Below are 23,299 nucleotides of genomic sequence, written 5' to 3' on the forward strand. Positions count from 1 at the left end.
AACTGCATTTTAAGCCCAGACCAAAGATCTCTGCCTGCGTTTGACACTGAATTTAAATTGATGGAACTTCATTATGTAATGGTTGTATTTGGAAGGCCCCACATATATGTTCACATCCTGCAAGTGAAAGACCAGGAGAAGGCCCTGAGTTTAACTTCTCCCTTTTTAAAAAAGGGTTTCTTCTTCTTCTAATGTGAAGGGAGATTCCGTAGTCAAGCAAACACTGGTTTTCCTAGTTCAATCATTCCATACAGTGAAGGGAGTGGGGAGCCAAGTATGAGAATCTAAGCCTGTTCCTGATCTCTCTTCCTGGATTTTGAGGATGCATTAGGGGAGGGGTGCAAGGCAAAGTCCCATTGCACAAACTGAAGTCCATTCTGCTCACACATGGACAATGTTGGCTACAAACCATTAATTCTCATTTATCATATGCATTGTACCACGTGTTTTCAGGTTGCTTTTTTGTTGTTGCAAGACATCATTGTAGGAATTTATTTTAATTCATTTCAATAAGTCATTCAGCTCATACTATGTCCCTTGAAAAACCACCAGTGTCCTTCAAGTTTAATCTAAATATAAGATGAAGATTATTAAAACCATTGTTTTTAGAGTCGCCTGGCCTTGAGCCATTTACAATAAGCAGAAGTTTATTTTGCTGATGATTATGGTGACTACAAAGTGCACTCTGTAAGGTGCTCAAACTCAGGATGAAAGGGAGAAATGTGCTGTGAGGAAGGCACATTTGGCAAACCCTCACCATGATCAACTCCCGCCCGGAAACCTTTGTCCCCACTGTGGAAGGATGTGTGGATCCAGAATTGGCCTCCACAGTCACTTACAGACTCACTGTTAAGACCGTGTTCATGGCTATGAATGATTGCCAGAGAAGAAAAAGAAGACTTATAACAATGAGCAGCACTGACATAAATGTTTTTTCCTTGACTCAAATATTATTGTTCAATATTGCTTGCAGTCATCTAGATAGAAATGTATGAAATCTGTAATGCTTAGGTTCACCATTATCTTTACAGGTCGCTAAAGCAGCCTTTCAAAGAAACAATGACCCTTTAGATGCGGCCATTTTTTACCTTGCAATGAAAAAGAAGGCTGTGATTTGGGGATTATACAGGTACAGATTTATAACTCAATTTAATTCAGTACATGTGGATCATTAGCTTGGTTACTTTTTTTACTATCAGTTTTTGAAGCTTCTGTGATTTCCAGTAGCTGTTCATTATTGATGTCATAGCACACCTGTTCTGCCAATAGCATTACAAATACCAACTTGTAAGCGGGAGTCAAAAAAACTCAGGTGCCTGAAATAAAACATTAAATATTATGGCCCCAAACATGAAGTATGTTTTCTAGTCCCACTTACAAAGACATTCAGGAGGGTGTAGTTCTATCTAACCTTAAGTTAGCGGCATAGGACCTTTATTTAACAAGCCTTTTCTGGACCCTGGTATGTTGGATAAGTTTTGACCAGTCATACTGGAGGTGTTAGATTCCTTTTAGCACCTTTGCCATTGATACACGGTCTACTTCAGGAATCTGTTCTGTCTCCCATGTTGTTCAACATCTCTTTGTGTAACTACTGAGAGAAGTCTTTTGAGGATTTTGCATGCAAATGACGTGCAGATCTGTTACTCTTTTTCATCTTTTACCAAGAAAGCTGTTGGGGTTCTAGCTGGTAGCTCTGAATTGTACATCTTGTTCATCACTACTAAAGGACCAAAGCCTGGAGCAAGTTTAAAACAACAACAACAAAACACTTAGGGCTGGGACTATCATAAAAATAGAGGAGAGACAGACAAAATGTAAGAATATAAATGGCTCTTCTTTAAACAACAGCAACTCAGAAAAATGGACTCTTCAGAAAAATGGGGAACACAGGGATTACTTAAAATACAGTACAGTGGTACCTCAGGTTACATATGCTTCAGGTTACATACGCTTCAGGTTACATACTCCGCTAACCCAGAAATAGTGCTTCAGGTTAAGAACTTTGCTTCAGGTTGAGAACAGAAATCGTCCTCCGGCGGCAGCAGGAGGCCCCATTAGCTAAAGTGGTGCTTCAGGTTAAGAACAGTTTCAGGTTGAGAACGGACCTCCGGAACGAATTAAGTACTTAACCTGAGGTACTACTGTACTGATAAACTGAGTTAGATCACACCAGGGTCAGGAGGGGACTAGAAAGACTCACACTGAGGAGGAACATATAGACCACAGTCGCAACTCAGAAACAAAAACAGGAATGATAGACAACGACTAATGGTACAAAGTAACAGACAAGCAAATGTTGAAAACTAATTGCACACACTGCAGTATACCGGCTTGAGCCATAGAAGACCCGACAGAGAGTACACTCATCATCTGCAGTTTCAGACTGAGTAAAATCCAGAAACTTGGGTATTTTGAAGCAAAACAGTGTTCCTTTCTTCATCCTCTAGGTGAGCTTGAGACCCACAAGAAAACATATTTGCATGCACATAGAAATACAGTGCCTTGCAGATAAGACCGGTGGTCCTGTCTTTTCCTAATGTATAGAAATTTTCAGAAGCAAGTTGAATTGCTGTTTGAACTTTGAGTAGGGTCTACCCTGTGATATTTGGATAATATTCTTACCAGTATTTTTCCCCCCAGGACGCTCCTGAACCAATCACTTACTTATTAGAATACATTCTGATTTAATCATGTGTATTAAATATTTGCATTTTCAGATCTCTAAACGACACTAAGATGACGCAGTTCTTTGGACACAATTTTACTGAAGACAGATGGCGTAAAGCTGCATTAAAGAATGCCTTTTCACTGCTAGGCAAACAACGCTTTGAACATTCTGCAGCGTTTTTCTTGTTGGCTGGTCACCTAAAAGATGCCGTTGAGGTAAGTAGGATGAAACTACCTTTTGAGACTAGTGATAAATATTTAGAACAGGGGCTATAACTATTGCCATAATTAAGTAATGTGCTGTTATAGAAAAATATGAAGCTTGAATTCTTAAAAGAAAAATGTCATTTGCTTGGCTTACTATGGTTAAAGATTTCAAATGCCTCTGTACTTGGAGTCAAAGAAGGGACTGTGACATCATCTCCAACGCACTTATGATTTTTCTCTTTAACCCAGTGTTCTACTCAGTTAAAATGTGCATATTGATATTCATGATTTCAAGTTAGTGACATTGTATTGCTTAAAAAAACAACCTATTTCAAGGACTTAGCTACTACTGGCATTAAGGTACTGGGTCTAGGATTGTCTTTTTCTTTGACTTTCTTTTGTGTGTATAACTTTGACACTTTGTATTTTCTGTTCTCTGGTAATCAATGTACATTTGTAATAAATATTGATTACATTTAGGTTTAGTGGGCACTCCCCACTCTTCCACCAGTAAGAATATTAAAAGCACCCCGTTCGATTTTCAACAAACTGCAGTTGGTCATTTCATAGTTGCCTGAACAAGCCATTTTCAGGCTCTGGTTTCTGATTCTGGCTTTTGGAGATAAGCCATAATTCAACTAAAATTGCAGTTCCAAATTCAGACAAAACAATAAACTGCAGTTAATTGAAAATGGAAGCTGTAGGTAAGAACAGTATTTATTGGGGGGGGGGAGCTTCATAAGCCAGCTTTGCTTTTAATTAACTTGTTGGGTATTAGGCTGAATACTTTTCTGACATTACTACAAAATATCAGCAGGTAGATTGTTTAGAAAGCTGTCCAAATAATGAGCTGTAATCCAACATTTGTTTTCCATTTACATATTAAGTTTCTTAAAACAAAACCCAGTGGAGATACAAATTGACAGAAACAATTTTTAAAAGTAATCCTATGTTTGTTTCAAAAAGGTCTGCCTAGAGAAACTAAATGATATTCAATTGGCTCTTATAATAGCAAGACTTTATGAGCCAGAGTTTGAAGTATCTGGGACTTACAAATCAGTTCTACAGAAGAGAATTCTGGGAAGCAGACATCATACTAAAGAGAGTCCATCAAGCACACATGCTGATCCTTTTCTTCGGAGTATGGCTTATTGGATTTTGGAGGATTATAGCCATGCTCTTGATACTCTTATAAGCCAACCCATTTTGGATGAGGAAGGTAAGCTGGGACGTTTTATATATGCTCTTCGTTAGGAAACATATAAAGAATCTATCATCTGAAGAAAATACCTTTTGAGTTTATATCAGTAAAAGGCAGCAAAGAATTGCTATTCTGGTTCAGACTGGTAGTCCAGATGGACATTGTTCAGAATAGTGAACGAACATTTAGCTACATAAGAAATGAATCTCTCAACAAAGGGGAAAGTGGGCAGGGTCAGAAAGAAAATCTGTCACAGTCTCATTCTAGTTACAAAATGGGAGCTTTGAGTGATCATAACAGTGCTGATTCTCAGGTATGTTACTATGTATTTGAAAACCTTTACTTTGATATGATCATATCATTTGAAGAATATCTGTAGACATCTGCTATTTACTTTTTGTCTTCGACATGAACTTCTTTCTTCTGTAGAAACAATAATTTTTCAGAAATACAAGTCTGTTCACATGGTCACACTGGAGGATATGAGAAGAGAGCAAGAGTACATGAGTACAAAGTGCATGAATCCAACTTTCTTACACATAATGATAAACCAATTGTTTATTGTTTGAAATGGAGACAATACTGAGCTAAATGAATTCATGATGTGATTCTTTTTATAAGGCAGATACAAATATAATTTTCTTACATGTTTTGAATATAAACCTCTTGGGGAGTCCTACTACACATTATAAACATAGTGGTGGGATAATATTACAAAAAATTGTAGTTCCAGGGGATTTATTGTATTAAAACTGGAAATGGTTGGTTCTTGTTTTTTTATGAAATAAATAAATCATTAACAATAATCTCTGATGCATTGTCTTTACAGATGAAGGCAATGTGTCAAGATGTAACCCTTCAGTGTTCAATTTTTATAATTACCTAAGGACACACCCTCTCTTGTTGAGACGCCATTTTGGGTCTTCTGATTTATCTTCCACAAGGATTTGTGTAACAGGAGAAAATGGACTGGCAGATGAAATCAATTTAAGGGAAAGAAGATTATTTTTTACAACTGCATATGCTCACTTAAAAGCTGGCTGTCCCATGCTGGCTTTGGAAGTGTTATCGAAGATGCCCAAAGTGGTAAAAAAGTCAAAGCCTTTAGGAAGAACATCTAGCTTAATGGACACTAGTAAAGGCTGCTCACCCTCTTCTCCAGGACCACTGGAATCAAAGGATAACAAACCTTTCAGCATTGACTGGTCACAACCTATTGTCAATGGTCTGGAATCATCTTCAGATGGGTCATCAGGTAAACATTCACATTCTGCTCTTTCGTTCGACTGGAGTCAACCGAGCACAGTTTTCCAGGATGAGCCTTTTGAGCTGAAATGGGACAGTGACAAAGATGATGAAAGTGAAGATTGTATTGTAATGAAACCTTTGCAGAAGGAAATGAGTGAGAAACCAAATGAAGTTAGTTCTAGCTATACAGAAACCTACAGTTCAGGTGCCGAAAATGAGGTTTTCACTTCATCAGAAGACATCATTTCTGCACAGTTGAAATTTAGGGCATGCTTGAAGATCCTTACAGTGGAGCTTCGTACATTATCTACTGGCTATGAAGTAGATGGTGGAAAATTAAGATACCAGCTGTATCACTGGCTTGAAAGAGAAGTTGTAGCTCTTCAGAAAACCTGTGACTATAGTGTTGAAACAGAAGATGTTCAGCCAGGAATTAGCCCAGTAATGGATGAACCTTCATCAAATGAAATGACCGAAGAACTATCAGACACACAGCAAAATACACAGCAGAGAGAATACCTTCAGAGAAGACAGTGGCTTGTAAAATATCAATCACTTTTGCGAATGTTTCTAAGTTACTGTATCCTTCATGGATCTCATGGTGGAGGCTTGGCATCTGTACGTATGGAACTGATTTTACTGCTTCAAGAATCTCAGCAGGTATGGAGTTTTCTCCTTGTGGTATAGATGTAATATTAAAATATGAATAGTTAAGAGGAAAAGTATATTATTGGCAAAATATAATTATAGTGCCCATTAATGTATTTTTGGTTCAGTATATAAAGAGATCTCTATAATTTCTTCAAATAACACATGTCTAAATAGTTTTGCATCTACACATAAGTATTTAACTATCATATCTAGTATCCTCACAGCTCTTTAAGGATGGGGAGGCAGAACCTTCTCAGGATTGGCTTTGCAAGCCAAATTTGATCCACCTGCCAAATGTATTAGTTTGCATGTCTCCCCCTTCCCATTTTACATTCCCAATCTCAGAATATTAGCAGGGGGGTATGGGGAGACTTGCACAGGCTTTAAGAAAGCCCCCATGCTCCCATTTCAGCCTGAAATAGTAGCATGGGGACTCTATTAAAAGCCCTTTCCAAAAACGCTTTTTGAAGCACTCAACCGCTTCTCCTTTAAGTGAAGGGTGCAGCTGCATAAAACTGCCCTTTTGGGAAGCGCTTTAAGGCAGTCCCCACACTCCTGTTGCAGCTGACACGGGAACATGAGGGGTGCCTTACATTACATCACAAAAGTGCTGTTTGAAGCAGCTCACACACTTGTCCAGGTGGGTGGTAACTGGGGAGAGGGGAGGGGAAACTTCTTTTCTCCCCACTGCTGCCCACCTAATTCCAGAAGTACATGAACTGCTTTAAGAAGCATTTTTGAGAAGCACTGTAATCCCTGTTTATCAGCTAATAAGTGGAGATTAAAATCTTGCCTTGGCTGTACAATCCTGTTCCCTGCTGAGCAGAAGTAGAAAGTATCCGTTTATCTGGTGGTGTTAGCTGCTGGGTGGGTGAGCATGATTTGAGGGAAATGGCCAGCAAGCAAAATTGGACCCCCTGACAGGCAAAGATTGGCCTGCGGGTTGGAGATGCCTCACCCTTTTTAGGATAAAGACAGGAGCAGTTTGTCATGTTGAAGCTTACTGAATTATAAGTGAGCTTGTGTGTCATGTGACATTTCCCATTGTTGCAACATACGGCTGACCTCCATGCCACATGCCACAATAATCAACTCATTTTCTCATTTCAGACATGCTTTTTCTGTTTATTGCACTGTCACTTTGTTTACAATGTAGACAAATACAAGCAACAGTTTATTCTAACTTTACTGGGACTAGTGCCTTCAGGTTGCTGAACTAGTTTGGCAATCTTTCTGCTGCATCTTCACCTTCCCACTGTTGTGTATGTTGTGTATGCATTGAGTAGCTCCAAGAGCACAAATTTCTCCTCTACTCTACTCTACTTCCATCTGCAATACTAGATGGTCAGCCATTAATTTTTTTGGGGGGGGCAACATTTTTCAATATGGATCTGCACAACAGCAAAGCAGGAATAACTTCAGTTTTGTGCAAAAGTAGACCCCTCTGGTTAATAAAGCATGCTGTTGGAAGTACCATTATATCACACATGTATTATATCCATGCATATGGACTGAACTATAAAAATCACAGATTCTATGGGGGGGGATCCTGTGATTTCTAAAGGATCTATTCTCATTCTCCCCTTTCAAATTCCTCCTTTGAGGAAAATAAGGCTTGGAATGTCAGTTTCACCTCCCATCTCTCATTCCCCTTCCTCAAAAAACTAGTCTGAAGTCAACAGTTCAATCCTCTACATGTCTACTCACAAGTCAGACCCATTGATTTCAGTTGGACTTACTCTCAGATAGATGAATTGTAATCTTAAAGAGTGACATGGAGGACTACCTTAGCAAAAAGATAAAAAAAATACAACAAGGGAGAAGCTAAGGCAGTCACAGCAAAATTGCATAATTGAAGGACATTAAATGGTAAAGGGAGATAAACCACCAAAAAGAGACAACAGTGAATCTACTCCCAAAATACTCTGGGCAGGTAACCATTGGCAAAGGTGCTCTTATATGAGAGAGAAAATGGTTCTGAAACTGCCACTCACTCCTGCACCTCCCTCTGTATACATCACCACGTGGCACAGAATTTCACAAGAGAAACATGCTTCATGCAACATTCATTGCTGCGTGTGGACACAAACTGGCAATTTAGCTTAACACAATTACTGGTGTTGCAATGCCTAAAACTTAATAGGGGCCAGCTTGAGGCAGAGTTTCCTGCAACCAGATCTAGAGAGAGCCCTCCAATCTCAGGTCTCAGTAGTCATTTGTTGGAGCTGGGGCTTAAATCGAAACTTCGGGATGCAGCAGGTGAAAGTTTTGCTGATTGGACATGGATCATAAATTAGTCTGGTCAATTCAGAAACCTTATGCTCCCTGCCCAATCACAAGGCCCCTTTCGAAACATCACTTATTCAAAAGTGCAAGTAATTTGCCAGGCTGGTCACCAGCTTATATAGTAACATACTGGATTCCTGTTTAGCTTTGAGTAATGTTTTGAGAGGGAAGAGGCAAACCATTAACGTTATCACTTCAAGTGTGTATATGTATCATCAGCAGGAATTCCGTAAGAAGGAAGCAATCACTGTTAATAACCTATGCTAGTATTTCCAGAATTCAGCTATTAAAATATGCTTTCTATTATTCTCCCCACCCCCACCCCCAAGGAACTGTTGCTTCATTCGCCTACTAATACCGTATCTGAGCAGAGTTCAATACCGCTTCTGTTTGCCTGTACTGCAAGTGCCAAAACCGTGGTGGCCAATCCTTTGCTGCATCTTAGTAACCTGACTCATGACATACTACATGCTATAGTAAACCTTCATGCACCTCCCAGTCCAGATGTACAAAATAATAAGGCAAGTATGATTACAAGTAACTTTCTTTTTTGTCTTTGAATAAGTCTTTTTTTAACAATTGAAAATATGGTGGGATTCGACTAAGCGAAACAGGGTCCACTTGCACAACAGAACTTTCTTCTGTTTATGCATACTGCACTAAATGCTACGTTGCATTTCACCCATTTATATCTACGCACATGTATTCCCTGGCACAAAAGTCTGCCCTTGGAATTGCTTTAATTAAGACCACGTTGGTGCAAGTGTGTTTTGTTCATTTTTAAATAGATGCTGGCACATTATGTCATGTGACATACTGTGTTTGACTTGATAATTTGTTTCTGGAAATGAGAGGTTCCAACATTACATAAACAACAATTCTTGCCTGATGTGTAATGTGTCCTCTAAAACTTTCTTCCAGATCCATGTAATGCATACGTTAGCTGCATCTCTGTCAGCTTGCATATACCAGTCTCTCTGTGGTGGCCACAGCTACAGGTAATGATCTTTAAAATAAATGAATGTGAGCTTTGATGCTCAGCAAGAGAAATAATTCCCTATTTGCAGTCCTACTTAAGGTATAAAAATACACAAAACTTCCCCCCCAGCTTCTGCCTCTGTGTGTATTCTATGATAAAGGGTTATGTTCTGTGGTCTTCTGAAGTATTAGATGTAAATGGACAAACTTAATTACATCTCTTATTTAACAGAACTATAGCTACTTATGGTAAGATAATCATTCAGTCCTTTTTACTATTCATACCTTCTGGAGATGTAAGTTACAGACCCCAGATTCCACCCTTTTTTATTCTTTGCTTATGACTCTGTAACCATGTGGGTAGTAGGGGCAGAGTGGTATAACAATCTTTGATTAAACCAGCACACAAAGTTTGTGCATAACTACAAACTACAGTGTAAAATAAGATTCACAAACCAACTTCAAACCATGGTGTACGATCCTGGTTTGCTTACCCCAAACCATGATAGCGATCCTGGTTGAGTTTGGTGGAAAAGGAAATTAGACTTAAGCTAAACAAACTATAGTTTAGCATTATATGAACTGGGTTTGTAGGTTGAAAGACACTCTAAAACAGGCATAGGCAAACTCGGCCCTCCAGATGTTTTGGGACTACAATTCCCATCATCCCTGACCACTGGTCCTGTTAGCTAGGGATCATGGGAGTTGTAGTCCCAAGTCTGCCTATGCCTGCTCTAAAAGAATAAAAGAAGTGCCATGATTAATAGAAATAGTAGCTTAATTTAATTTAATTTTAACTTTTCTTTTTTAATAGCTCATTACAAGCAAACCAATTCACTGGAACGGTTTACCAAACACTGCTGCTTTCTCACCGGCATTCCTTAAGGACAGCAAGCTTAGATGAAACAGTAACTCCCAATACTGCACCATCTCAGTGGCCAGGTAGTAATGATTTGATTTTATTCGTCTTATCTAGGTTTCGTGACAATAATCAGTGCTGTTCCTTTTTTTGGTTTATTTAAACAATATATACTGTATAATTACAATTGTCTCTGAAAGGTCTTCAAGAAAAACAGAGAAAGGGTCAAAATCAGTTAAAACTACAAAATCAGATGTCAGTTGAAATGCCTACTGGAAGAAAAACATACTTCAGTTGGTGCCAGAATGTGAACAGGAGGAAGCCTCTTCCCTAAAATTGGGGGTACAGGACTTAAACACAAACAGCTCCTGATGGATACAAGACTTATATCTGAGCCATGGGGAACCACTTTTAGTGACTCCCGCAAATACCTTCAGGCAGGAAAATAAGGGATTAGGTCGTCTTTGATGTAACCTGGGCCCAAGTTGTTAAGGGCCTTGTAAATTAATACAGGAATCTTGAACTTGACTCAGTAGCATATGAATAGCCAATACAAGCATTTGCCGGAGTTATGTGCTGGTGATTATCTGTCCCCATCAACAATCTAGCTGTAGTGTTTTGCATTAACTGGAGCCTCCACAGCAGGCCCAAGGATGCATTGCATTAATCGAGCCTTGAGGTGGTACTATGGCATGAATTACCATGGCCAGACTAGCCCTATCTAAAAACTGCCGTAGTTGATGTACCAGCGGGAGCTGGTAAAAGTCACTGCTAGCCACTGAGGGTAACTGAGGGCTTCCAAGAACACCCCAAAACTCTGATTCTGTTAAGTGCATTCTGGGGAACAGGCCTATTCCTGAGGATGCATTGATGTAGTTTCAGTTCAAAAAACTCCATTTTATACTCAGTTGGTTTGGGTGGGTTGCAGCAATTACCGCACAAATAACGAATAAACACCCTAAATAGCTCACAGTAAGTTTACGATTGTCTCTGGGGAGAATTGTTTTGTGTTTTTGTGTGTGTTTAAAAACTAGGGAATGCTTATTCTCTTTCTAGGTATAATGGCTTTAATCCAGTTATTAAATCATACCGGAGAAGAAGCGCAATCTGGGATCACAGTTTTGCTCTGTGAAATTTTGACAGCAGTCTACCTTAGCCTCTTCATCCATGGTCTCGCCACCCATTCCAGCAATGAGCTGTACAGAATTGTGGCCCATCCTCTTAATGACAAAATGTGGTTTGCTGTCTTTGGTGGAGGAGCAAAGATTCCAAAGAAAGGCCAGGTGCAACAAACATCAAAGATGGGTTAGTTCGCTCTTTGTTTTCTTTACCTATAAAACTTTGGTGAACTCTGTTCTTTCCTGTTCTTGCTGCATAAACTGGCTAGGCTGTCTGGCACTGTCTTTCCTCATATCTGCTATAGTTAAATTAAGTAAATAACTGCATTAAGGCTGCAATCCTATGTAGTTCTTACATGGACGTAGCTGAGCTTGGTTCTAAAGTAAACGTACATTGGTTTGTGCTGTAAACACTTCTAATGTAACTGAAATAGCCATTTCATACCTTACATGTGAAATTAATCAAACAGTTCTAGGTGTTCCAGTATTTGATAGTCTAAAACTACCGTATTTTTTGCTCTATAAGACTCACTTTTTCCCTCCTAAAAAGTAAGGGGAAATGTGTGTGCGTCTTATGGAGCGAATGCAGGCTGCGCAGCTATCCCAGAAGCCAGAACAGCAAGAGGGATTGCTGCCTTCACTGCGTAGCCATCCCTCTTGCTGTTCTGGCTTCTGAGATTCAGAATATTTTTTTTCTTGTTTTCCTCCCCCAAAAACTAGGTGCGTCTTATGGCCTGGTGCGTCTTATAGAGCGAAAAATACGGTAATTTTCTGTGCAGCCTATTAAATGCCAGTTTAAAAAAATATTGTCATGATATTTAAATGATTCGTGAAAAAATAAATTATTTTTGTTTGATGTAGCCATATTCCTTTACTCTAAGAGCAGCCTATGTTTTCTCTTTTTGGCAGGTAGGCACTTCCCTATGCCTAGCCCACACCAGGTAGTAGTATTCTCCATGGAATGTGTGGGGTTTACCAAATCTCTAACTGCCATCAGTACTCATAGTCCTACCAAAGCTGCAGGCAAGATACTAGCTTCAGTCTTAGGCTTTTAAATCCAGTGCTGATATGTGATCTTGCATATGTAGGAATAAAGATACAAAGAAAAATTTCTGTTTGTAAGTCGTGACCTCAGGTTTTTATTGTGTTTTCTTTATATGATGTTAACTATATGAATTGGAGTTGAAAATTTTTAAAAAAACCCACCACATTGGTCATTCATACATTTGGAACAATCCCTTCTAAATCAGTTTTAAATAACTTCATTATTGAAGGAAGAACATGGCTTGCAATTACCAGAAATATTTCCCATACATTATTTTGCTCATGAAGACTGCTTGTTTTGTGTCACATGACCATGCATATGGCTGTGGATTTCTAACTCTTAATTTAGCATATAAAAGCCGCCTTTAGTTCATAGCAAAAATGAATCCAGTCGCCATCAAAGATTGTTGTAGGGCAGCAAATAATATAAGTGTAAAACTTGGCGTCTACAGATCCTCTGGCAATGTGACCTGCTTAACATTTCATTTTGGCTGATTTATAATTTGATTTGTGATTGGCATAGGCGACACAAAATGGCCTTGGCAGAGAAGAGTTTATTTAAACATCATCATTCACATATCCTGCTTATTTGACCACAGCAAAATGCTGCTTTGTATTCAAATGTCCACATATAATCCATTATAGATAATTTTTAATTACACCAAACAAATGATCCTGAGGAATAGTTCATGGCTCAGTTGGTAGAGCATGAGACTTCATCACAGGGTCATGGGTGTGAGCTCCACACTGGGTGAAAGATTCCTGTAGAGATGATCCTCATGGTCCCTTCTATCTATAACCTACAGTAAACTTGTGTGGTATGCAGATTAGATATGAGTAATGTCAACACTTAGATTCTGAAGGATTCTGATAATGGATTCCTTTGTGGCTTTAGGGTAAAATTTATAGCTCTTGTCATCTGTGAATGTACTTGGAAGTAAGCAAAACCGACTTCATTAGAACTTGCATGCAAGCACATATTTTAGGATTAACTGCTTTTCATTGGAGAGCTCACTTTAGAAAAGAGGAAATAGATTTGGTCAGTGTCTGTAAACTCTGGATTACAGTGGAATTTTCAGGGATAAAATTGTGTTCCTCCCATGCTTGTAAGAAGATTTCAGGTGGGACTAGTGGTTGAAGGCTGGAATCACTGTCAGAAGCTTCAGAGGAAGAAAGATCCAGAAATGGCTGCCCATTACTGGAAAGCCATTGAATGTCGGGGCACATGTAAGCTAGATGGACCAATTACAGTGGTACCTTGGTTTATGAACTTAATCTGTTCTGGAAGTTCGTTCTTAAACCAAAGCGTTCTTCAAGCAAGGCGTGCTTTCCTGTAGCAGCGGGGGACTCAATTTACAAATGGAGCACACTCAACAGGAAGCCGGACATGTTCTGCTTCCAAGGCAAAGTTCACAAACCAAAACACCTACTTCCGGGTTTGCAGCCTTCTTAATCCAAGTTGTTCATAAACTAAGCTGTACTTAAACCAAGGTACCACTGTACTCTGATTTGGTATAAAGCAAGTTTGTGTTCACATGTCTTCCAAAATGTCACAGGTCTAATACTTGTAAAAAGTTACTCTTTTTGTATTTGTGATTTGGGATGGCCTCACACTGAGGAGCCTAATTGGAGGAGGCCGAGATGACAGAGACCCGGGGTGGGGGAGTAAACCTCCAAGATCCAGCCCAATATGTGCACACACATTTATTTAAAGAATTTATGTACCACCTTCCATCCAATTCAGATTCCAGAATGGAGTACAACAAAATACACACACACACACACACACACAGAGAGAGAGAGAGAGAGAGAGAGAGAGAGAGGGAGGGAGGGAGGGAGACCATAATCAGAATTCTCCTTTCCTTTTGGTGTGTTAGCATTTTCATTTAGGTTGAAAATAAATTCTTATTTTTTAACCCGTTGGACTAAATATTTTAATAACAGTACTTCTGAAAGAGAAATCTTCCACAGTGAATGATTGGCAGTCTTCCATAAATAGATCTGTATTCCTGGAATGCCTAAAGTGATGATTATTTAGTGGAGGATATAGATACTAATAAATGGGTGTTGCACTGTGAACTGGAAGCAGGGGTGGACAAAACAGATGTTTATTATTCCAACCCATTTTGGATTCTGCTGGTTGTCCTTCAGCTAAATTCAGATATTTAAGTATTTAACATATAGATGTGACACTTCTTCTTATTTTATTATAACAATCTGCTGAGTAGTCCTGAATGCTGTAAGGATATTGTACAGTGCAAATGTCAACCTTTAAAAAATAACTAGAAGCCCATATTCCTCTTCATTTAGGGTGCTCAGTTGTTTTGACAATACAAAAGAATAGTAAAATAAAACAGAAAATTGCCATGCCAAAGTAGTTCTGTGGGAGCAACCTCCCTAAAGTCATTTCAAGCAGTTTGGGACTTTAGATAGCAAATGGAATGCAAACTGGCTGTGCTGATGGTTGCAGTTTTCCAATGCAAACTAAGGAATGCTCAAATCTTGCTGCTTGTGTAAAACATGATACAGTCGAGGGTGGTTAATAAGAAAAGGGCATTTTGGAATTTTTGCCTAATTCATATTATACATTTAAATAGCCTATTAACATGAGACTTGTCGTTTTTTTACAATAGAAGAATCTAAATTATCCAGTGATGTTTGGATTCAATTTGTCGCTGATTTATATTGTCACTTATTTATGTTCTTTTGTTAGTCTTGTTATATACATGTTTTATTAACTTCTTTCTCTGTTTCTCTGCCATGTGTAAGAAAAAGTAGTACAAGAATATTCCTAACCATTTAAGATATCAATCCTAAACCATTTTTAGATAAATTTCCTTAGTTATTTTGTAGAGTCAGAAACTTTGTCAGTGAGACTTCATTTCCTGTAATAAGTTTGGCATTTGTCTGTAGTTCCATAACAAATAGCCTACTACTGCTACAGGCATAAACAGTGAAATTTAAATCAAGAAAGCAGTTAAGCACAGTGGTTACTGTTTAGATGGGGGTGAGTGGAAGCAAGAATTCAAAAGATCCATTATTTCTCAAGTTCTGTATCATGTAACACTTTCTGTAAGCTTATTTTCCTGTGCCTTCATTTCAAACATAAGAAAGCTTTGTTATTTTCGTTGAGCTCAAAAACTAATGCACCATATTAAGCAATGCATGTGCATGTTTGATGTGCTAGCTAAAAACCAAAGTTTAAGAAAACTTTAAAGTACTTTGTATTATAACAGATATGTTTTTATCTTTAAGGTAAGTGAGTTGCATTTTTAAGGAGAATTTTATGAGCATGTTTTGTGACATTATATACTGGAAAAATAAATCTGAATTATTTCTGTGTTATCGTGCACTTCCATTTATAGATTATGTACTCTTAAAACCTGCATGCCAGTGTGGATTTTATTTACTATTAGCAAATACTGTAGCAGCACCACATGCTGCTCTTCTGTGGGGATATAAATTCACAGTCTGCATTGTAATATGAGAGTCAGAGATCTGATTTCTCAGGTATGCAGAAATGAAAGTTACATTTTTTGCTAAGCATTTTCGCAGTATAATTGCACCTCTTTGGAAGTGTAGGGTTAAGGGAGAGGATAGATAAAGGATTAAGGGTTTGGAAGCCAGAGATTTTTGAAATTGCTAATACTGTACTAGACTTGTGCTTGGTGGTTGGTGTTGCAATTAAGACATTGATTTTTAACATTTATTCTTAAATAGTTTGATGATAGACATCTGGTAAGTGGTTTCCAAACTTTACTAAAAAGATGCGTACTTTTCTCTCTGCAGCCTCTTCTCTAGATGATGGTGAGAAGCAACAGAAGTTTTTAAGAATGTCATCAAAATCCTCTCTAAAAGAGAGTTCACAGACTACTTTACCCTCGATAGAACAAGATGCCCCAAATTACAAAGAGAAATTTATTCCTCCTGAACTTAGTATCTGGGACTACTTCATAGCAAAGGTATTTTATTTTAATTTTTATTCACTTTTGGAATATTTTCCATAAGCCAAAGTGATTCTCACTCTGTCACATACTGGCCTTGCTGGTGAGGTAGTTTTTCTTGGCAAAAAGCAGAATCCAGTTTCAGGAAGAAGTACAATCAACTCTTGCTTCTTCAAGCAGATACCCTCATTGGCACCACTGAATGCATCTTTTAAGCCCTTACCCATCCCGCACCTGATGAAATGTATGATATCAGATGTAGGGCAGATGGACATGGCTTCCCCAAAACAGTCTTGCGGGCCAAATGGTCAGGGCTAGCAGGCCAAGTTTGTTCTGTGAGCAAGAGGCTCTCCACCTCTGGTTTAAAATAGTGTTTTAATATGACATGTTACTTGAATTACTGTATTCCAAAAACCCTGCTTGAAAAACAATCTCTAAACCTTGAATTATTGACTAAGCGGGTGGAAAAACGAGCACATCAGCTGTGGACTGATCTTATTTGTAAAAAGCTAGGTAATTAGTAAAGTAGCTTAAGGACAATAGGAGGCAACTCTGAAAGGAAATGGTGCCAAGAAATAAAAGGAAAGGTGTGCAAAATATATGAATTACAGTATTTTTCTGTGTATGACTAGGTTTTCCCCCTAAAAATAATGTCAAAAATTAGGGGGTGTCTTATACACAGATACATCTCCCCCCATTTTCTTAAATCTGAGTCCCCAAAAATAGGGAGAATCTTATACGTGGGGGTGTCTTACAGATGGGAAAATGAAAGTATTAGTATAAGTATAAGGTAAGTATAAATGAAAGAGGGAACCTGGCATTTTTCCTGTCTGTATTTCTAAGGTTAAAAGAATAAGTTCTTCTTTATTGGTTTTACCCTTTTCAAACCAAGTCATACTAAAAGTAATCTGAAATTGAAATGATAAGCAGATCTCCCTAAGTATTTGAAGCAAGTGTATTTTGTTTTGTGTTTACCTCAATTGAGACTTCCATTTACCTTTTAGCCATTTCTTCCATCATCACAAACTAGAATTGAATATGACTCAGAGGAGAGTCAGGAAAGCAGCGATGATGAAGGTGATGATGAATTCTCATCAGACTTAAAGAGTCAGGAACATTCAAATTCAAATTCATATAGGTATGAAATGATTTGATTCATTTGTTTTCCTTTACTGTTTCTACATTTGTTTTCATCTATGAAATGGGAGGCATCTAGGGAAGAGGTAAGCTTTCCATCTAAAGTTCTCTCCTACACACACCAAAGTGCTTCTGTACACAAACTGGAACTTGCAGATTTTGTGGCAAGTGAGAGAGGAAGAGAAAGAAGGGAAAACTGAAGGTGGGGGAGATTACATTGTGAGTGGGAGAGAGGGGGGATGTGGAGTGATATTGCAACCCTTTGCGGGTTTGGGAGCTGAGGAAGGAAGAACACATTGTAATCTTGGGGAAGAATATGGAAGGAGGCGGGGGAAATTCTGTGGTCCTGAGGAGGGAAACTAGGGGGAAGACAACTGAGGCAGGGAGAAGGGAGTTGGTGTATGGAGCAAGCAGAGGAACACCCCTTAGTTAATAATAAAAAGGAAAGGGAAACCAGTATTATCTTTTCACAGCTCGTGTATACTTGTTTGTGTATTCTGTTTAGTTGGTCTCTGATGCGGTTGGCTATGGTTCAGCTTGTCCTCCAGAACTTGAAGACTTTCTACCCTATGGCTGGGCATGATCTTTCAGGTAAGTCTGTCTTAGTGGGTTTTTGGATTTGTTGATATAGAATTCCCTCATATTCCTTAAGTAACCCATTTTACTGGTGCATATTTTTATTATTTCATAAAATTTATACAACTCTTGATTATGAAAAAAATAATGTGTACATATGTGTACACATATGTGTACATCCCTGCTTGCAGTTACTTTTTTTAAAAAAATATTGGTTTTATTCAAAACAAACAATATAAAATAAACATCAATGTAATATCAAGGTGTGGGATTTCTCCAATCCCTTGACTTCCCTCTACCCTCTCCATGGTTCCATTATATTTATTATTCATTCATGCATGTCCATATCTTATTTTCCATCTATACATATCTGATTCTATCTGTTATCATAATACTGCAACTGTTTTTCCGTCCTTGCTTGGAGTTACAAGCCTAGTTGAGTTTTAGTTGGTGTGACAGGCAAACTTGTTTTCCTGAAAGGCATTGTGGGATGGCATTGTTGAAGGACTGAGAAAATTAGCCTTCTCTTTTTCCTTCTTGAAATATGAATGAATGAATTTTATTATTTCGGTCACAGACCAGTGCCAGCCCACATACAATATCAAGGAAGTCATAAAACACGATAGGCTTACATTTGAATTTGCAATTAGGTATAACAGGGACAATACTCTTGAAATATGTGGATGAGAAGCTAATATAATGTCCAGATGCTGAAGTAATGATCCCTCTTGAACTTTGTGAGTGAATATTCAAAAGGGACTGAGTGAGAGGAGTTTTAAGGGTAAAAGTTTTGCAAGATCATCATCATGAGCCGCAGGTGCTAAAGCCTCCCTTTATAGTGCTTCTTAAAGTGAGAGGCTGTTTTTTTATATCCTCCAGTACAACAGCCAGCTAAAATATTAAATTTGGCTAAACCCGAGCTCCCATTGAACGAGCATATATTTAAGTTACATACCAAGCCATGTTCTAGCAGTAATATTTTTATACTGCCTTTATAAAAAGCACATACAGCTAGCTAACAGGCTAAAATCTATGCAACTGTGAAAAGGGTCTGTTTTGTGTTAAACCCTGAAAATAATTAACAGATGCAGTCATATTAAGGATAATTTTGAGGAACTAAGTTCCATTTAATGCCAGGGTGTTGGTGTGATGTACTGGTTGAGGGTGCCAGACTAGGATTGGGAAGATACAAATGTACATTTATTCATGAAGTTTATTAGCTTACCTTGGGCCAGTCACAATCTATTTCACAAAGATAAAAAAAGGTGTGTATGTCATTTTGAGCTCTTTTGAGGAAAGGCAGGATCAAGTGTAACTAAAAATATTTATACATACATGAACAACATATATAAAGGATTTTAGGGTTGGGCTAAAGAACTGTTATTCCTCATTTCATAACCAGTTTGCCATCTTCAGCTTTGCTTTGATAGCTACTGCTACAGTTCATTAGCACATATAAATGCCCATGCCCAAATTTAGCATGTAAATTTATGTGTCCGTTTGATTTTGTTTTTACTTTCTGGTTGCCTCACTTGTGTGCGTCTTGACAGGAAAATGTGCAGGCTCCATCCATAGAGTAAAATCTGCTGTTGATGTGACAGCAGTACCATAGCAGAAAATAGAGTGTAAAGTTCCTTAATATATTGCAGTTAAGGAAAAACTTATTCTTGGATTGAAATTGAGTGGTTTCTAGCTGTAATGATATAAAGGAACATAGATGGGAAAAAAGGGTCTGGAAAATAAGGTAATATTATAAGCTGTAATGCTTTAAGTGAAGGATTTGCTGAACAAATAACTTTAATTAGAACACAAGGAGGAGAAGTATGAGGAGGTCTGAGAAATTTGTTATTGAAAAGTATGATTTATGAACGATATTTTTTTTAATCTTTTTGTTTGTTTTGTTTTTGCTTGTTTGTTTGTTTAAAAAAAATTGGAAACTTAATAAATATCTTTAAAAAAAAAAAAAGGAAAAACTTATTCTTGTTTTAGAGCTTCCGGTTAGTTCCCCACTGTGTCATGCAGTACTAAAGATACTTCAACGCTGGGAGCAGGTTCTTCTGAGGCGACTTGAGATGCATGGCGGCCCGCCAGAAAACTTCATTTCTGTTCATACTTCTCAAGATGCATCCTCTTCAGGCCCTGCGCTACTTCGCCACAAAGCCTTGCTAGAGCCAACAAACACCCCCTTCAAGTAAGTGTGCTCAGGGGCTCTGTCGTTTTTGTACTTTTCATGCTCTTTAAACCCGTTGTCATTCACGTTTCCATATCGGCAATACATTCTAATTAGTGTTGTAAGTGTACCTCAGGATAGCGTGGGTGTGTTACCTCAAAGCAAGTTTCCTCTGCAGATAGTACTTAAGGACAATTCACTAATTTTGTGTGTGCGCGCGTGTAGATTGTATTCTAATGTACTTGTATATTTAAAAGTGGAAAGGCAAAGCAACCACAAGTTTGCAAACATGAATCGTGCAGATAAACATGGAGTTTGAGTGGACTGTAACTGGTGCGTTAAGTTACATATTGTTGTGCCTTTCCGCTAGTTCTCCAAAACCGAACACTACAAATACAAACAAGTAAGTAAATCAAATGAAATACCTTTTGCTGTTTTCTGAAGGAAGTCTCACCTTAATGTGCAAGGAAACATAAGGACTTTTATGGAAATAAGAGAGCTTCTTCACCCACCTTATTTTTATTTATCCAGTTTCTTCTCTTTTATTTTATCTTTTACACTATTACTTATCGTTTTTTCTTCTTTCTGTTACCTTTGGTTGTGCTTCATCAAAATTTGCTAAGACGCTCTGCTGCTTTTTCAGATGACATCTGCACTCCTTGCTCAGACTGGGTCATCTTAATTTCAAACCTAGCTTCCTTGAAACGAAACAAACCTGAGGGATTAGTTCTTTGGCTCCATATGAATAGGTTAACATGATTATTAATTTTATGCTGGCAAAAAAATGATTCTCTTTGGCGGTCACCTGCATCCTGCCTGGCATTGATTTGAGCAATAAGCAAATCTGGATTCTCCTCTGCCAGATTTACAAGGGTAGTGGGACTAAACTGGGCTTACAGAAAACGCTTCTGAAACTGCAGCATGCTTAAAAACATGTTTCTCTTCATTTTTAGGTCTAAAAGTAATAATGCACTATCTGTGAAGAGACTTTGGCAATACCTCGTTAAACAAGAAATGGTCCAGGAAACCTTCATCAGAAACATATTTTCAAAGAAAAGGTGCTTGAATGAGGTATGTATTGTATGTTTTTATACAGAAATTTAATAACATTAACTTGGCTTTTCTTAAGCCAGCTTTCCTCAAATTTTTGAACTCACAGGGTCACCCCTCCAAGCTTGTTCTAGTTTCCAAGGCACCACATTCCTCAAGTACAAAAGTTGCATATGCTTAATGTGTAAGCAGTAAAGTTCACTGGCTGGAGAACAATATAATGGGAGTATTATTTGTTTGGTATAAATACATTTATTATAGTTTGTCCAGTTTCCCTTTGTGAACTGAGAGTTAAGTCTTCACCATAGTATCGTAGGTATAGAACTCTTTCTGATGTAATTCTGAGAATGTACTTCAAAGTTTATTGCAGCATTCCACAATTTTGTTCCACTAAGTTAAATGTTGTTGCATATTCATAAAACTACTATGTAATTGTTAACCTTGCCTCATAGTTGCATGTTAGTCTCATCTTGTCTTTTGTCATGTGATTTATTCTTTTCTGGTGTAGTCATTAGAAGACCAAAATGAACATATCAAAAGTACTTCAGTGGAAGAGCCTGGAATCAATAAGGTATATGTGAAATAAAATAAATGGTGATATGGGAAAACTATAGCCTACATTCAAAATGTTTGTTTGTGTGTGTGTGTTTTAACTGTTTAACACATTATGTGGTTCATTGGTATTGATTGGGAAGATACAGAGTAGACTAATACCAGCAATCATCTGGTCTCCTTTGTATGTGATTTTCCCCCCAGAGTCAACTGTGTCAAATCTTGCAGATTTGTGGATTAATTTTATTTGTATTTGATAAACTATGCAGACTTTAATTGTAATTATGTTTAAAGGCTACAACCAGCAACCTGTAAAACCTTCATAGATACTTCTATGTGTCAGACAAGTACATAAGTAATGTGTATACTGATATTTCTGTGCTTGGTACCAGAGGCCTAACATACAAAAACAGAAGATTTCACTCTATAACCTTCTGACTTGTAGAATTGTTCATATGGTTATTGCTGCTCTTGACAAATTTCACATTATTTGTGACTGGTTCTGAACTATTAAATGGTAGATACTGAGTCAATTTTAAATATTTCATAGGTAGACATGGTTCATCTTTATGTGAAATTGCTTTTCTTTCTCTAGTTTTCTGGTTATGCACTAAATATAACAGTGATGGGACAATAAATGATTATAAAGTCGATAGGATGCAAAGTTGTTACACCTTTTAAAATGTGTTTTAATTTTTTATAACAATTTACCTTTTTTTACTGGACTATCTAGAACTAATTAAAAGTAACATGCTTTCAAGTAGCACAGAACTCTTCCTGATTAATATGTAGCTTTTATATTTCAGCATGAGCTAGAAAGATAGAAATCTTACTGATTAAAAAAGGGTATGTCTGTGACCCCCCTCTCTCTGTTTCACTTTTATATACAGATAGAGACTGATATGGGATACCCTGGAAGTAAAGCTAGAATTATCCATAAAGAGTCTGACATTATCACTGCTTTTGCTGTCAACAAGGTATGCACACAAATGGGGTGCTTTAAAAAAATGAATATTTTGGAATGTTGTAGTTCAGGCTCACAAGAAGAAAGAGCTATTGTAATATTTAAAGAAAATAGTCAGATCTTAGCTAGAGGTAATAACACCATTTTTATTTCTCCTACAGTCAATATTATGTTGTGTTCTGCATGCACAAAAGGCAAAGTGATCTCTGTTGCAATAATTCTGCTGTTCTAGAAACTTTGGTCTACTACCAACATAAATAGATGGTTGCAATGGAACTGAGTGGGTACAACATAAATGAAAAATCATATATATGGGCAGCTTTTCATCCAGTTGAGCCTTTGAAATGCAATAATACTGACTGAAAAACTGATAGCAGATAGCTATTTCAATCATACTCTGATAATGGTTTTTCTGGGGCATCTGGCTGGTCAATTTTGGAAACAAGCTTGCTGAACCAGATGCACTTGACTGCAGCATGGATATTATATTTTAACCTTCTGCACTTTCCACCCAAAGAATAGTAGCTGATTGGTGTGGTTGGGAACCCAAATGATATGAAGCTATGTGGAACTCTGCCAATGCGGATTCATTTAAACACCCTGTCACACTCATAACTTCACGCTTCCATGGGGCTTTTGTATTC

General features: G+C 37.8%; 1 protein-coding gene across 4 annotated transcripts in view; it reads left to right on the forward strand.

Moving 5' to 3' along the window:
- DMXL1 (Dmx like 1) overlaps positions 1-23,299 on the forward strand; it is a 69,569-nt gene that overhangs the window by 35,005 nt on the left and 11,265 nt on the right. For 2 of the 4 annotated variants that reach the window (XM_053408555.1, XM_053408556.1), the window contains exons 21-35: positions 1,032-1,129; positions 2,721-2,886; positions 3,844-4,096; positions 4,908-5,986; positions 8,593-8,784; positions 9,185-9,261; positions 10,056-10,183; positions 11,157-11,405; positions 16,052-16,224; positions 17,211-17,344; positions 17,849-17,934; positions 19,909-20,110; positions 21,043-21,160; positions 21,648-21,710; positions 22,582-22,668. In XM_053408555.1, the coding sequence (XP_053264530.1) occupies positions 1,032-1,129; positions 2,721-2,886; positions 3,844-4,096; positions 4,908-5,986; positions 8,593-8,784; positions 9,185-9,261; positions 10,056-10,183; positions 11,157-11,405; positions 16,052-16,224; positions 17,211-17,344; positions 17,849-17,934; positions 19,909-20,110; positions 21,043-21,160; positions 21,648-21,710; positions 22,582-22,668 (3,105 nt within the window). The remainder of the gene's footprint in view (positions 1-1,031; positions 1,130-2,720; positions 2,887-3,843; positions 4,097-4,907; positions 5,987-8,592; positions 8,785-9,184; positions 9,262-10,055; positions 10,184-11,156; positions 11,406-16,051; positions 16,225-17,210; positions 17,345-17,848; positions 17,935-19,908; positions 20,111-21,042; positions 21,161-21,647; positions 21,711-22,581; positions 22,669-23,299) is intronic. The other 2 variants (XM_053408557.1, XM_053408558.1) reach the window with 1 other exon arrangement.

The sequence above is a fragment of the Podarcis raffonei genome, chromosome 11, assembly GCF_027172205.1.
Source record: "Podarcis raffonei isolate rPodRaf1 chromosome 11, rPodRaf1.pri, whole genome shotgun sequence".
Classification (NCBI taxonomy): Eukaryota; Metazoa; Chordata; class Lepidosauria; order Squamata; family Lacertidae; genus Podarcis; species Podarcis raffonei.